Source organism: Phallusia mammillata, chromosome 3 (genome assembly GCF_965637545.1).
Source record: "Phallusia mammillata chromosome 3, kaPhaMamm4.hap1.1, whole genome shotgun sequence".
NCBI classification, from domain to species: domain Eukaryota; kingdom Metazoa; phylum Chordata; class Ascidiacea; order Phlebobranchia; family Ascidiidae; genus Phallusia; species Phallusia mammillata.
The window spans coordinates 7406649-7423161 of NC_137254.1; the positions used below are offsets into that span (position 1 = coordinate 7406649).

General features: G+C 34.6%; 2 protein-coding genes and 1 long non-coding RNA gene across 4 annotated transcripts; 2 read left to right on the forward strand and 1 right to left on the reverse strand.

The window, feature by feature from the left end:
* Positions 1-3215: 3215 nt before the first annotated feature.
* On the reverse strand, positions 3216-4715 carry LOC145220452 (uncharacterized). 2 transcript variants are annotated; one of them, XR_013858187.1, is made up of 6 exons: positions 4578-4715; positions 4350-4484; positions 4130-4241; positions 3889-3950; positions 3686-3809; positions 3216-3570 (listed from the first exon to the last, which is right to left on the reverse strand). It is a non-coding gene; the product is annotated as an uncharacterized LOC145220452 (long non-coding RNA). The 2 variants fall into 2 exon arrangements; XR_013858188.1 differs by lacking the exon at positions 4350-4484.
* Positions 4716-5973: 1258 nt separating this feature from the next.
* Positions 5974-8964, forward strand: LOC145219392 (uncharacterized). The gene is made up of 12 exons (XM_080086762.1): positions 5974-6063; positions 6142-6261; positions 6534-6669; positions 6734-6825; positions 6883-7045; positions 7312-7466; positions 7629-7717; positions 7781-7886; positions 7949-8101; positions 8439-8566; positions 8624-8709; positions 8783-8964. The coding sequence occupies exons 1-12, from the start codon at positions 5974-5976 to the stop codon at positions 8962-8964; spliced, it is 1500 nt and encodes a 499-aa protein (XP_079942888.1).
* Positions 8965-11850: 2886 nt separating this feature from the next.
* On the forward strand, positions 11851-12789 carry LOC145219393 (uncharacterized). The gene is made up of 5 exons (XM_080086763.1): positions 11851-11881; positions 11960-12054; positions 12117-12269; positions 12460-12587; positions 12684-12789. Exons 1-5 carry the CDS (start codon positions 11851-11853, stop codon positions 12787-12789), a joined length of 513 nt encoding a protein of 170 aa, XP_079942889.1.
* Positions 12790-16513: the final 3724 nt, after the last annotated feature.

Below are 16513 nucleotides of genomic sequence, written 5' to 3' on the forward strand. Positions count from 1 at the left end.
ACGCGTACCACAGTTCGAAAACCATTTTAGCAAAACAAAATAATGAGACGGTTATTAAGTTAGATCAAATTCTTAAGATAACAAACAAGGTGTTTGTCCAGAATCTTTAAGTTTAACAGTTACAGCTTGTTTAGAGTGAACGATTGGCGAAGCGAATTTATAGGGCTATTTATCGGAACTTTGATGACGCCAATGATTTTACAAGTAAATTTTCATCTAGTCAAGTTAAACATTTGTTATGTTTCAAATACCTTTCGTTAACAGACTGACTCGGATTACTAAAGACATGGTTGCATACCTGAACTTGTTTCAATCAGATTTTGTCAAATGTCAGTAGCTACTTTCTGTGGTTTTTTATCGTCGTTAGTTAAGCAATTTGTGCAAATGCAACAGCTACTTATCAGTGAAATGCTAATTGTGACATTAAGACTATGCCATTAATGCACTAATGGAAGGCTCCCCACTAATTTTTGGTGAAACGTAAAATAGTGAAGGGCGCAATTAATGGATGGTAACGTTTTTAATTAAATTTAAATACAACAATGGAATGTGAACTTTGACGCTTGGCGTGCCATAAATAATCAGCTCACGTTTTATCAGTAAGACGCGTGCCAAGGTTGCAAACCTCTACGCTGTAGGAAGTAAGAACTTGTTTACAAGAAAAACTACAAAAGAAGAAAAGTGCAAAGTGTAGTTGAATATAAATATGGTAACATTTTATAATTTGGTGACAAGCATTTTTCCGCTGTACAGCTTTGCAAGCAGAATAAACTGTTTGTTTAAAAGGTTTTTATTGAATTGAATTTAATTGAAGCACAGTATCTAAAAGTAGCAAATAGTGGATGTGTGATTCGAGTTACAAATTGAAATTTGTTGGAAGCTGCACGTTTAATGAGTCTGCAATTTATGATACGTTACTTCTAATCTTTACCTAAGCATTTTCAAATTCGGCTTTTGCGAAAACGCTTAGTTTCAATGACCCAAATTTAAATAATTTAGTTGAAAATAAATTCTTGTAGTTTGCATTTTTGCATTATTTTGCATACATTATTTTTTCACGGTGACACACTTACATTTTTGTAAAACTGTATTTGTTGCGCTGTTCTGCTGGTCGTGACAACCAAAAAAACTGGTCAAAGGTTGGGCATAACGCCTTTCAAAGACCCCATTTTGTGCATAACTACAGTCAAATTTGGATTTAGATGTGGAACTAGTGTGGCTCATGAGTTATCTTTTCGGTTTGGCCGGGCTTTTCGGGCCAGTTTTGGGTTCGGGTCGGGTTTGGGCTTAGTTTTTGTCAAAAACCGGGCTCGATTCGGGCCTGACTCTGTGACAGTATTTATTTACTTTTTGAACAAATTTAACTCCCCAAGTAATCAGTTTTGGGACCTGACCTAATGCCAAACCGCCCTAAAACACCTTGTTTAAGACCAATTGTCTATTGTGTTTTTTTTGTCTTGTCTTTCCTAAAGCTTCAATGTTAAGGCCTGTCACTCAAACTTTAAAATGATTTGGGTTCAGGCTGGGTTTCGGGCTTGCACTTCCAGGTTCGGGCTCGAATTTCAAGCCCGTTTCCAACTCTGGTTGGGTTCATGTATAAATGACTTTTTTTAAATTTTGTACTAATTGAACAAAAACGTGGGGCGAAAAGTGAAATAAAACCTAAACCAGCAGATAAAGAGCAACACCTAAATACCACGAAATGCGTATATAATCAGCAAATCTATTTAATTAAAAAAATGAAGTACAACAACCAAGAAGTACTTAATGTCATTTAAAAAAAAACGAAAAACTTTTTAATATCTAACAGTGCAAACTTCAGGATATAAACCAATATGTTTGGACGCATTAACGTGTATCATATTTAGAGAATTGCGTCAAGTTTACCGTTGTCCAAACAATTTCACACGACTTGTGTCACTTTCTGTTTCGGCAAGCGGAAATTGGCAGATGTTGTTGACTGGCACGTTTGTTTTAGCATGAGTCATTGCATTCTTTACATTTTGCACGGTTGCATAGCAAAACGTGATGTGACTAAGCGTAAGAACAAACCATACGTTGAGGATCTGTTTACTTCGCTTTGACCTCAACATAATTAAAATGCTTCAATTGGGAAGGGCTAGAGCAGTGGTCTTCAACCTTTTTTACAACCCCAATTTAAAAGAAAATTAAATCAGCATTTATATGCGACCCCATTTTTTCCGATAGGGAGAAAGTCAAGTAATGCCGAAACTGAAATTATTTTCATGTATATTTGCCCGCTTAATTTTTAAGTGGACTTTAAACATGAGCATTCAGGGTGCATCATTGCGCTCAAATGTTAGAACCCAAAAGTTTCATTCAATTTGGCCAATCTAATTTGCGTTAAAGCTCACCAGTTTGTAGAAAACAGTAAAATTTATATTTTTCCCTGTACCCGCTGTATTATTTTGGACACAATTCATGGGGCTTTATCGCGTAACAATGGGTTGGACAAATTGTGTTGTATTGCATTACAATGATTAGATTGTGACACGAGGTACCAAGCTGTACTGCAAAAGTTGCCAATTAGAACAAAAATGTATGATTTTGTGGCGGTAAATTTAAACGCCCAAAAGTTAAATTTATAGCGACCCCAGAAAAAGTTTAGGCGACCCCACTTGCGGTCGCGACCCACAGGTTGAAGACGACTGGGCTAGAGGTTCTGAACTCACTCAAACCTGATGTATTAAGCATATTTGAACAAGCGTAACATGTAACTTTGCAGTATATTGCAAATGTTCTTAGAAAACATTAAGGAATGAGGGAGTACGATCGTGGGACTCACCATTAGTGACGTAGATAGTATTTATTCGACACAGTGTAAAAATGAAATTTTCCAAACCTGTTCTCCGCAACAAATCTGAAGTTTAAAAGGTTAAATGCAATTGCAGATTAATTATCATATTTTTACACGTTTTAAAGGTTTTAGTATGATTTAAACATGAATCAATCGAATGTACACTAGAAAAGCCGGTGTGTTGTAACAACACGCCAATTTTGAAGCCGTATACAACACACGACACACCAAGCCGTGTTGTCAGGTGGTGTGTTGTTTGGAGGTGTGTTGTTTAACGACACGCCTGCCGTGTTGTTTGAAGCTGCAGTTTTACGACACACCTGGTGTGTTGTTTGAACACACTCATACAACACGCGTGTTGCGTGTTGTTTAGAGCTATAAACCATGACACACCAAATACCGTTTTGTATTTTATTGTAAACAGTACCGTATACCAACGAAATAGCGCATTTATCGAAGAAACATAACATAACGTTTAACAGAACAAACGAAACAAAGTTATGGCATGAATGTAACGGTGGGGGAAAAACACAGGTAAAAAATACACACAAAACAAAAGTTCAACTGCATAATTATATAATTATAATGTGCTCAACAAGGCATATTGCATATGCACAGTCATGGCATGTTCAATATCACTACAATAAAAATAACAAGTATTACAATAAAAAATCGAAACCAAAAGAAAACCTGTTCATTTCATTTTTATTGACAACAACACTTGGATAACCAGGCGATGTTGCAAACTGGTCCTGTAAAGTAAATAACCAGTTATTAAACAATTACTGCCAGTTAATGTGATTGTAATAGTTAAGGTTACATGAAATCAAAGTTTGTTGGAGTTACTAATGGATCTAATCAAAATACCTGTGTTTCAAAGATGACAACATTTCTTTTTTTGTAGCAATTTCCTTTCACAAACAAGCAGCAGCATATGATTATCCAAAGGTTCCCCTATGGCACTTTTGAGAACATCAGTTACGTTTACCATCTGCAAAACAGTAAACACCATATATATTCAAAATATGCTGGAGAAAGAGGCCGATTACTTAAAAGGCAATTAAACTCACACCAAATGTCCCTTAAGATTTCTGGTAGCAAGTGATATTAAGTGTCCCTTAATGTTGATTGTCTAAAAACAAGTAATGTATATAAAGCAATGTATAATGTATAAGTAATGTATCCATCAACAAGAACACTATGATAATATGCTATTGCATAATGAAAAAAGATGTATTTTCTCAAATGTAACTACCTCATACATGTTTACTTGTTTGCAACTCAGCCATAAAGATTTGGTTTAATGCCTACCACATGCTGCCTTTGTAACAGAATTAATTCCATCAAAGAATTCCCTTGGTTGTTCAATAATCCATGTTATGCACAGTAAGGCCAGATGCATCATTAGGTTTTGTACAGGACTCTGCAACAAATTATACACTTAAAATACGTAATCATTAAGCAGAAAGTTCTGTTATAAAGGAATTGATATTGTGGAAAGTTAAATTCTTTACCGCTTTCAAGCACTTACCAACAGAACTGTAATAATTTGGCAAAAAATGCAAATAGAGGTCACTTGAATGCATGTTTTGTATGTCTTTTACTTGATAGAGATACCAAGTTGTCAAGAAAACCACTTCACTCAGTCATTTGGTAACAGGCTAGCCTAATACAAAAAACAAGCCATTACAACATGCACAAACATATGTTTTATACATGCACAAGTTACAAATGTATGTAAAATTGTAAATATACCAACCTTTCATGAGATTTGCACCACCATCCTATTCACATTGTCCAAAAGTCTTGAATACATTAAAACTTGTCAATTAATACTCAATTAACTCCTATTAGCCTTGATATTAAGTCTCTTAACAATTTACTTACTTTAAGTCAATCAAGTCAATCAAAAAGAACTTTGCAGCCGTTTCGTGCGTTCCCGCCGTTACGGTTGAGTGATTTCAAAGTCAAAAGGAAAGAAGGAAAGCAACAAAACAACACGGCGGCGTGTTGTTCTGTGTTTCTGGACTTGAAACGGATCACCTTGACCTTGAATCGACACACCTGGCGTGTTGTTCGTCCCGTGCGGCGTGTCGTTAAGCGAATACACATCGATTATCGCGGTAGCAACACACCTGCCGTGTTCTTAGAACACACCGTTAGTGTGGTTGAAACACACCGGCGTGTTGAAACAACACACTGTTTTTTGTAGTGTAAGGAAGGAAGCTAGCACTTATGAAACCATCGAGTTTAAACGTGGACATGCTCGACAAGCTACATCGAGTACAAGGAAAACAGGTGTATTTATTTTTACTTTCCAAAAGTAGGTTATTGCACAAATTTGTATACACCAGCCTTATCTTTATCATTAAGGTTTAATCTGTACCATGGATGGAAGTAAATTCAAAATTTTTTTCGCAAATTTTATTCAATAAACTCGTTAAAAAGTAACGTTATAAAACAAAAATGCTTGTAACTAATCCTGGTTAGCCTAATATTTTGTAACCCAAGCATGGCATTATGTCATTTGCAGAAAACGCATATGAAAGAGACCCCACAATGAGACCTACAGCAGACACTGTACAAGATTATGGTAAGTTAAATTTTAAATGATTAACTCATACAAAATTACTTCATGTGCGTTTACTAACGTTTGTATTTACTTTTTAATTGATTGAATCGACTTTATTTAAAATTGCAGTAAACACTTTTGTCTTGAACAAAGCTTAAATAAAGCTGTGAACTTGGCCCTTTTCCTCACTAATTTTCAGACCGCAAGCTAAAATATGTGCCTTTTGCTGCATGTCACAGTATGCCAGCCCCATTAAAGGCGCCATACCGAAACAGCGCGAGTCCCGGAAAGACTCCTGTCGTGGGTTCGAATCCCACCGCAGGCTAGATTTTTCTAGCCTACGCCTTGCCATATGGTGGTGACCGACTGATTCGGTATGGCGCCTTCTATGGGCCTGGCGTGCTGTGATTTACATATGAGTGTGCCGTGATTGCAGGTCTGCATAGACGCTTCAGGGCTGATCCCAGTTATGAATTTATGTCCATCTTAACTTTTGCTGCATGTAAGTTTATATCTTGCAGTAAACGTTACGCTTCAATCGAGCGACAAAAGTCTAAAACCATCTTCAAAAAAACAAAAGTTGATGCATGTTATTATTCTCTTGGTGTGTGGAATTTTAATACTGGCTGCTTTGGGATTTGTTTTCGAGATATTAAACTTCACAAGAGACCAGGTGTGTGATGTTGGTTAAATTAATCAACTAGCATGTTGTTTACTATAAACTGTTCGTATTTTTTTATAATTGTTTCAGAAATTGGCGAAATCACCCCTTGGTACATTCCTTAATCCTGCCCGTTCGTGTGTTGAACTGAGAGACGCTGGGTTAAAAGATGGAATCTATGTCATACAACCGTCGCTCACACCGTTTGAGGTATTTTAGTTGCTGATTGGAGATTTGGTTCCATTTTAGAAATTTAACAAAAACTTGTATTTCAACGCAGGTTGGTTCAGATAACAAATCCAAATATGTCCGCTATGTTTAGAAATGTACATCATTACGTTTTTTTTTTATCGGATAACTAATTGTTCCTATGTAATCAATTGTAACAAAAGCATCCAATACATAAGAAATAGTGACATAACAAACAGATACAAGCAATATAAAATGTTCGTATTATTTTCTAATGCGCATTTCGTTCTCAGGCTTATTGTGACATGATAGCTGCTGGTGGTGGATGGATTCTTGCGGCCACTATCAACGACAAAAACTTCAACAGGACTAAAGCTTATGGTGGATCGTGGTTTCTTACGACGTCAAACAATCAAGAGAATGTTTTGGGTAAAAGAGATCATTTCGCTTGAATCCCTATTATTACACTTTCTACAGATTGTTTAAATTCCAGAATACCAAAATTGGATGAACACAAATATATTTGGAACAATCAATGATTGCTTGAAATCCGATTTCAAAAGTCAAGCTTATTTTGAATATCAGGCAAGTATATTTGAATTAAAACATGAGCATAAGTTTCAAACTGGGACAATTTTGCAGGGAAAGGACATTATGATACGTCATGTTTCAAACCGAACACCACTGGAGGTCAGCAGAAAACAAAGTTTCCTGCAATATCAAACAAAGAACGAGTTTATGGAAAATTACGGGGGAAACTTGCGTAATATTTTCAATGATCATTATCCATTAAAACCAGCTAATGGTGAGAAGACAAATAAATTTAGGAAGTAATGGTATGTGCTTTTGTAATTTGAATGTTGCTAAGCGCCAATGCCAAGAAAACTGAGAGCTGGCTTTTCGTTTTTCAATGAATGTAAATCTTTCAATGGAGTCTGTAAGTTTACTGGGATTCGAATCATTCACTACATTCTTTAAGTTTGTGTCTGTGAATACAATGCCTAAGTTATAATTTACGTCAATTTTACCTCATACTCTTCATTTTATATTTTTTTTTACCTCAACTTTTAGCTTTTTTTCCCGATGTGAATTCCACGCTGGATCGACTTGCTACAAAATCAACAGAAATCACTAACCAAATCACCGATTTCTACTTTTACGACTACGGTTTAAGTTCTTATCGACTCAATGATAATAATGTGTTTGGGAACAGATACGGAATGATGGTAATTAACCTTTGTCGAATCTTTTTTTGTTCTGAGATATGATTTAAATGCGTTATGCTAACAGCAATGAGTCCACAAAACTCCGTAAAACGTATTGATTTGATTTAAAATCTTTCAAGTTACAAATGTTTGTTAGAATTTAAACAACAAATGTTTTCTTAGATTTCCTTTTACGCAAATCAATATTGCTACCCATACAACTATAGATCTAATTGTCAAAATGGCAATATAAAATACGGATTGGGTAATGGGTAAGTCAAATTTGTTGATTATTTGCTATTTTCCGTGCGTTAAATTTTTATTAAACTTCAAAGGTGCAACCTTGGTAACATTATGAGTTCTAGTCGAAAAATGTATCCATTCTTCGCTTTGTTTGCTGTGGGAAATTTTGATCACTGCTTTAGTTCCTTAAGTTTTGGGGTGGGTATTAATGCGTGGTTACTTTTAAACCTTGAATTGATTCTTGATTCTTACTTTTGCAGGTTAATACTTATCGATCAGCAGTTGACTCGCAAGTTGTGTACAAGGGAAATCACACATTCAACAATTTCTTTTTACATTATGAAGCACAATGTAGATATGGGACGACAAACGCCAGCTTGTGTGATGTTTGGTTTTACGTCACCAATTTTGAGGTAAATTGCGTTTGTCTCCTTTTAGTTTGTGTACAGGCGTTATGCATACTAGGGGCGGTAATACTGGGTAAGTAAATTTAATTTTAAAATTGCCAAGTAGATACATAAGACGTTGTGTTCAGTTTTAGTTTTGTTAGTGTTTTTTATTGTCAACTTACTAAACAACAGGGAAACAAAAAGATTGGCGAATTATTGTTTGTTATTTGATGCGTAAAATACTTTGTTTTTGAAATTTTGGTAACTTTGATGTTTTCATGTAAATGATTAGTTAAAAAAATGCGCACCGGAATTAAAACAGTCAGTAACTGACAGTTTTGTTCTTCTCGATATCACATAGGATTGGAAATCATCCAAAACACTCAATATTGGATTAATGAACTCTCAATACAGCACGTACTATTACTTTGGATGGAGAATTAGTGAAGCTGTATCCAACACACTTTTTGGTTACACAATGATTTCAAGGTAAGCACGTGTTTGAAGTAGATTAAAGATATTACTGACAAGCACTTTAATCCACAGAAAAAATGATATTCTAATACCGAAAACAGAGATCAACGCTTTTACCTTCAAAATACTAGAAATTATTTCAAAAACCGAAAATTTTTGTGAGTAAAATATTTTGTCAAAAAAGCAAACAAACTTATTGATTTTGACTGATTGACAAGCTTGTCGTTTCAGGTCCTGGTTGCTTTTATGATGATGACGTACTTTCAGTACCAGTTCAATTTTCCATCGGAAACGATTCAGTGGTTAACTCGATGCTGCCACCAAGTGTTAAACCTCTACCTACCGGTTTTGTTCAGTTTCGTGCTTATGGAAGAACTGGGAGCGTCTACGCAATGTGTCCTGCTGTTAAGTAAGTGAGACTGATTTAAATAAACGCAGTTGAAGCCTACATATGGCTAACTAAAGTTAGGCAATTATTTTTATGTAAGTAGCAAAAATAAGTAGCAGTTGTGGCCCAGTGTTTTTTTGGGGCGATTGTAAAAAAAGGGGCCGTTGTGGATTATATGTACAATTAGGGGTCCAAAACAAACGATGGACTGGAAAATTTTAGCCACAAATGTTAATGTTTAGAGATACTTTTTCTTAATAATGGTCATTTAATTTAAAATCTGCAGTTGGTGAACTGTTTACCATTCTCTAAGTAATGTGGGCTTAAAGCTGTTACAGAAATTTGAAAATAGGTTGGATGTATGGCAAAGGTATTTCTGTAAAAAATGCATTTTGTTTAGAGTGAACGATTGGAGAAGCGAATTTGTATGTATTGGAGGAATGAAGAATCAAGATTTTGCCTACTTGGATGGCTGCAATGACTTTGCAAGTAGGTTTTCCACTGCTTTCATTTGACCATTTGTTTCAATATTTTGTTTGTGTTCAAACAGATTGGGACGGGTTGCCAAACACTCCGTTGAACGAAACGACTCCAGTTGAGTACGCACATTCCCAGAGAGATCTGGATTCAACAATTATGATATTTTATCGTTAAGTAGGGATTCAATAGACTCGTGTTTTTCATAACAAGACAAATGCAGTTTCGACTGAAAATAATTTAAATCAATAAACTTCTTAAACAATGCAACTTATAAAATTTATTGATATTTTTTTCTGCAGTTATTAGATTTTACTTAGCTGCATTGCCAATGTTTGATTTTAATTTTAATTGATAATTAGGTTTGAAATCAGGTTTGAATGAAAGTTGTGCTTTCTCCACAACTTTGTCCGCTGCAAAATAAAGTTTTTTTTCCAATTTACAATTAACATTTATTTGATAAACAATCTTTTGCTACAAAGATCACTTTAATTCATCCTTCACTGTTGTCGAACTTTTCCTTTCCATATTGCTTGTATGTGTAATTTCATTCCGATTTTATTTGCAGGATTGCTTTCCACAGTTATAAAACTTGATTTAATCGCGTAAAGTGAGATTATACTGTGTTCATCGTGTATTTGATTTATTGTTTGTCTGCTTCCAGGGTTAATCAACGCATTATTTACAAAATAATTCACCATTTCATTGCAAACATATCAAATAACGTGCAATTTAACAGTTCTGAAATTATTCTTGTAATCCTGAAAACATGAGGTCATGCTGATCCTGACAATACATTTGCACCATTACATACCTGAAAGTATGATCATTCTAAAAAACGTAAAAGTATGATCATTCTAAATCCTGCATGTCAGTTTTGAAACTTTGACGAAATGCCACATTTTGCGTGCCAAGGTTCTGTTCGTGTAATCAAGTTTCGTTCCTTCTATTTCATAAACATACCCTTTTGCGCAAATAAATACGTAATGTACTTGGCAAAATGGAACTGATATAAGTGACAAAGCTAAGATTGTTTGGTACGTTTTGACTTTATTTAGTCGGCCATACGGAACACCTGGATGATTTTAAAGAATGATTTTAAATGCCTTCTTGGCGCTGTTTCGACTCAGGTAATCGAAAACAGAAAAGAAAGACAGATCTAATTTTGCTGATAAGCACTATAAAAAAAACAATGGTTTTGATTGTGTTATACAGCATTCTAAAAAGCATTCGTATGTAACCTGGCGTGCCATGACTAATCGTGTCTACTGCCATCAGTGTAACGCGTGCCAAGGATTGTTGACACCTGTGTTAAAGGAAGTACGTTCTTGTTGGTTTGGACATTTGAGAACAGTCGAAGCAAAAACAAGGTGTGGCATATTCAAAAGCTACGCTTGTATTATGAAAAGCCGCATTTCCCATCTGTTTGAAGCATAGGTTAAGGTATTTACTCTAAAAATGCCAGCATGTGTAACTTTTACATACAACTTTTTGAAAAAAAAGCAGATCGAATATCATATTACTTATTATCTTACCAGTTAAGATAAACTGCAGATTTCTAAACTCCTGCTTCGAGCTTAAATTTATGTTTGTTGGAGTGGCACAGAATATCATAACGAAAATAGTGAAAACATAGAAAGGTTAGACCAGAAAGTTAACGTATTAAGCTCGCACAGATGTCAAGATACGCACACACACGTCAAAAACACACAATCCTTCACCAATGAAATTTCCAAATCACAATAATGACTTAAGGCACCCAAACTGGCAATTCGAAATACACAAATGCAATTCTTGAGTATCGACAAAAAGAAGCATAATTATTGCACATAGAAAACATTGCGATACACGTGTGTAATTAGGCATGAGATATTTGTAAACGTGATTAGTGGTAACAAAAACATGAAATAGTTAGTTTACAGTTGTTCAAAAATAGTTACTTTCTTCTTTAACTGGCACATGTTGGCAGATGATGGCTGATACAGTGGTTGTGCTATGAGTCATTGCAGTCAGTCAAGAGTTTGTAAGTTACGACTACATAGAAGACGTGATGTGAGTAAATGTGAGACAACACATAGTTACTCAACACCACGTGGCTGAAAGTAAAATCTTGTAACTTGTTATATGTTCAGCAGATTTTGGATGAATCATGCCTATGAGAATAATGATGCTGGTGCTTATGAAAGTATTTGGAATAAATCGAGGTCAAGGCCTGATTACTGATTTCTACTTTTACGTTTATGATTCCCATAATACCTTTCTCTATGAGAAGGAATTGTTCGGTAGCAGATATGGAATGGGGGTATGTTACCAAATTTTCGAAGTTCCTGTACGTTTTTCTAACAAAATTATTGCAAAAAGGTCTTCTTTTCGATTAGTCCATATTGCCACACTGACTCAATTTCCATTAATCCATTTGAAACAAATTATCGACATGGCTACATTACATATGGAAAAGATTCTAGGTATGTTTGAACGTGTTTGTCCTGCCCCTACACATTTGAAGGTTTACGTTTGTATTGAATGATATAACTGCGATGCAGGCAGCATAATGCAATCGAGTCGAAAAATGCATCCCTTCTTTTCCTTGTTTGCCGTGGGAAACTTTGATCACTGCTTCAAAAACTTGAGATGTTGGGTACGTGAGATACCGTTAATGTATTGTACCTCCAAACATTTGTTAATATATGGTATTTAAAGGTACATTCTTATCGACCCCCTACCGATCGAAAAGTGCTGTACAGAGGAAATCACACTCGCAATAATTTCTACTTGTATTATGAAGCACAATGTAGAAATGGTTCGTCGAATGCCAGCTTGTGCGATGTTTGGTTTTACGTCATCAATAATGAGGTATTTTGTTTCGTTACTTAAAATATTCTATTACAGCTCTCAATCAAACTTCCAGAGGAAAACAGCACGATTTCATTTGTAGCCAAAAATAAACTATCCCAATTTGTTAAACATTTGTCTTTATCAAACAAATTTAACTTCTGAAACGTTAATTTGTAAAATATTTTTTTGTTTGCTGCAAATTACAAAGATGTGGAAATCATCTGGTAAGCCGATTATAGATGTTGAACACGATATTAATTCCGAAGACTATTATTTTGAATGGTTTATTAGAGAACCCATATCCAACATACTTTTTGGTTACTCAATGATATCGAGGTAAAGTAATATTTAAAGTTGGAGGTATTTTGGATTTGGATTTAATCCGACATCATTTAAAAGGCGTTTGGGGTTTTTAAAATAACGTACCTTTAGGAGAGATGGAAGATTGATACCCGAAACAGTGATCAATGCTTTTACCGACAAAATATTGGAAATTGTCTCAGAATCAGATCAGTTGTGTGAGTATTGTGTTTGCTAACTGCGAAATAAAGTATCAGTTTAAGCCAAAACTTTTTCCATTTCTAGGTCCGGATTGTTATTATGATGATGACGTACTTTCAGTACCAGTTAAATTTTCCATCGGAAACGATTCAGTGGTTAAATCGATGCTGCCACCAAGTGTAAAACCTCTACCGACCGGTGTTGTTCAGTTTCGTGCTAATGGACGAACTGGGAGCGTCTACGCAATGTGTCCTGCTGTTAAGTAAAGCCGCTACAAATATTTGGTTTAAACAGTCAAATAAAACGGACATTAGTTTAGAGTGAACGATTGGCGAAGTGAGTACGTTTGTGTTGGAGGTACGAAGAACCCAGATTCTCGTTATTTGGATGACTGTAATGATTTTACAAGTAATTTATTTGAAATTAAATTTAAACAGTTGATATTTTCTTTTTTGTAATTTGTATGTTTTAAAATTTTGTCTGTGTTTAATTAGATTGGAACGGATTTCCGCAAACCTCGTTGAATGAAACGAATCCAGTTGATTTTTCTCATTCTCAGAGAGACTTGGAATCAACAATTATGATATTTTATCGCTAAATTCCATTCCTTAATAGACTTCAATTATTAATAAACATTCGGATATATCAGATGTTCACCAAATGAGTTTGTTAATCATTTTTCATATGTTTGACAACTTTGTGTCATGACATTTTGTTTCATTTGAATCTAAATTGTAGATAATGTGTTTTGAAAAGACGTGATTAGGCATTGTGTAGATGTAATTGTTTGCTTTGTTGATTTATTGAATTGTAATACATAACTTCATTTGTGCTGTTATAAAATGCTGTGGCCTGTTTGCAAGGGTATCTCAAAAATATCACCCGAATCCATTTCAATCTGTAAATTACAACATGACGCAATTGAATTGTGTAGTTTATATATTTTTCATGCAGTTCTTTCTGAAAACAAATGTAGGGTATGGAAATAGATTTTTCATTATAATTGCAAACACAAACGTTACTTACCGTTTTTAAGTTTTCTCCAAGTTTCAGTTTCCTGCAAGTTTTGAGTTACATACCAGATTTGACATATAAGCTATTGCTGCTAGGCATAATATCAAGTTTATAGAGCTTATCTGGCAAATGTAGAGCTCTATAAACTTTAACCAGTTTTGAGTTACTTACCAGTTTTGAGTCAGTTAATAATTTTTCTGCTGCCTTGCAAACAGAATTAATATTCGCTATGCACACGACTTATAGGGGCTGATAACAAGACACTGACCGTATATAGCAGTATAGCCACATTGGGCAAATGCATAGTTGCAATCAAATCTGTACAGGAAAACCTTTGGAACCTCCTATTCATAGTTTGATAATTGCAGTTCAACACATCTAGGAGATTCCGAGTGGGAACACACCACCAATTCTTTAAAGCGCGTCAGTTAAGTCACGATTACGAATCAGGTTGGTGAGTCACATTTCGCGTTTTCTGGTGGTACGTTATTTGTAGGTTTTTAAAAAAGTTTAAAGATCACATCAACACATTGCTTATGCATAACTGTTCATTGTACTCTACACAGTCTACACAGTTTTATTGATATATATTACTCATTCACTTTTTGTCTAGTTTTTTTGGCAAACGATTTTCACTGGTGTTTTCGAAAAAACTTTAAACGCTACCTTTTACTCCCGGAAATCTAAGTTAATTATAAAACGAAAAAGCAGGTTTGGCATCTCTTCATTGCTGCGAACTTTTTAAAAATCATGTTTATTCCTAAAATAGTTTTGCAAGGTAGTATATATAGAGAAGTCAACGCTAAAATTAACACGCAAATACTGGCTGAACTCAAGAAATATTTGTATAAAAACGGCTAGTAGCAGTCGTTTTCTGTGTTTTTTGCACTGCAAACATAAATTAGAAAAACAAAGTTAATTAACACAAAACTTTTTTGCAACGCTACCAATGCTGCCAAAAATAACCGACCAAACAAATCAAAGTAGTATTGCATTTTTGTTTAAGGATGTCACCTGGCGTGCCATGAGAAATCATGTCATCTGCCATCCGTGTAACGCGTGACAAGGATTGCCGACACCTGTGTTGAAGGAAGTAGACACTTGTTTGGATTGACAGCAGTATGTAGTTGAGGGACAAAGAAGGTGTGCTATATTAAAAAGTTAAGTTGATAGTATAATTACTATTCGCTTCAGTTACTTTTTTGGATGTACAGATCGAAGTAATTACTTTCAGACAAGTTATTTCACTTATGTGCAAGTATTAAGGAAGCAGATGCCCTTAGCAACTGTCCAATATCGTTAAGACCACCCAGTTTTTAGCTTATGGTGATTTGATTACAGTGGTGATCTTTACGTTCAGAATATTTTAAACAGATTTTCTTTGTCATAGATATTTCAACCTGCATACCCCAATATACTAAGGTGTCGCGAGTGATTGCCAAGTGTGCCTTGAAGTATATTTATTTCAGAATCTTCTTGCATATGTTCGAAATGCCTTGCACACATCAAGAACTTTACTTTAAATTTCTTACCAAAAGCAATGTCATCAATTACAATAAAGTTACAAAATAGTTTTTCAAATTGCTTTTTTATGATCCGTAGAAAACACAACACAGACCAAGACCACTTTGCAGTTACGAATCAAACTGCAAAATATACAATTCATTTTTCTAATGAAGCGTGGGCCTTTTTTCGATTTTATATTCGATACTTTTTTCGTTTCGATTAAACACATATTTTAAGTTTCTGTTTAAGCTAACTGTTGTTGGCTGATGAAGTGGTTGTGTCATGAGTCGTAGCAGCCATGGGGCGTAGCAGCCAGAGCTTGTACGATTACATAGTAACACGTGATGTGAGAGAGTGTAAGACAAAATATATACTAGACCAAATTAACTAAACCACGTAGCTAACGATGAAATCCAGTAATTGTTTTTACGTTCAGGAGATTTTGGCAACATTTAAACATGAATCATGATTATGAAAATAATGATGCTGGTGCGTACAAAAATATTGGATTAAATCGAGGTGACATTCGACAAGCTGCAACTAACAAAAAGAAACCAGGTACATTTTTCGAAAAAGACATTTAAACAATCGTTGTTAAAAATATTTTTAGATTTGCAAAACGATTCCATATTAACTGATTTTTATTAATAAGCTTTAACAGGCTCACTATTTTGCACTATAAAAACGTAATAAAGGATTAAGTAATAAAAACTTTATTTATGAAAGTGTTTTACACAGGGCTTATTTTTCAGATGAATATGTTCCAATGAAATCTACAGTTGAAATTGTTCATGATTATGGTAAGTGAGTTTTCAAAACCCCTAAAACAAAAAAAAACAATTTAGGCCATAAGTTTAATTTTCACTACCGTTCTAAGTTTGTTAACGTTTTCCCTTTTTCCTGATGAACGTTTTTATGTTCATTGTGTATACTACACAGAACCTGTTACAATTTCACCAAGTATTCAACCTCAAGAAAAGTCTTCAAAAACTGTAATCATCGTCTTAGTTTCTGTAATCGTACTCCTTGTTGTTTTATTGTTAGTTGTTGCATTAGTCTTTTCCCTTACAAATTTTAACGCGAGTTAATCACTGATTCTTGATTCTGTTGTTTATCTGCATTGCATTTATATTGTTTGATTTGTTTTTTGTATAATTTTATTAATTTCTCATGTTTTTAGCAATTGTCTATTGTTACATTTGATGCGCTTTAATCTTAATTTACTTAATCAATAACAATAA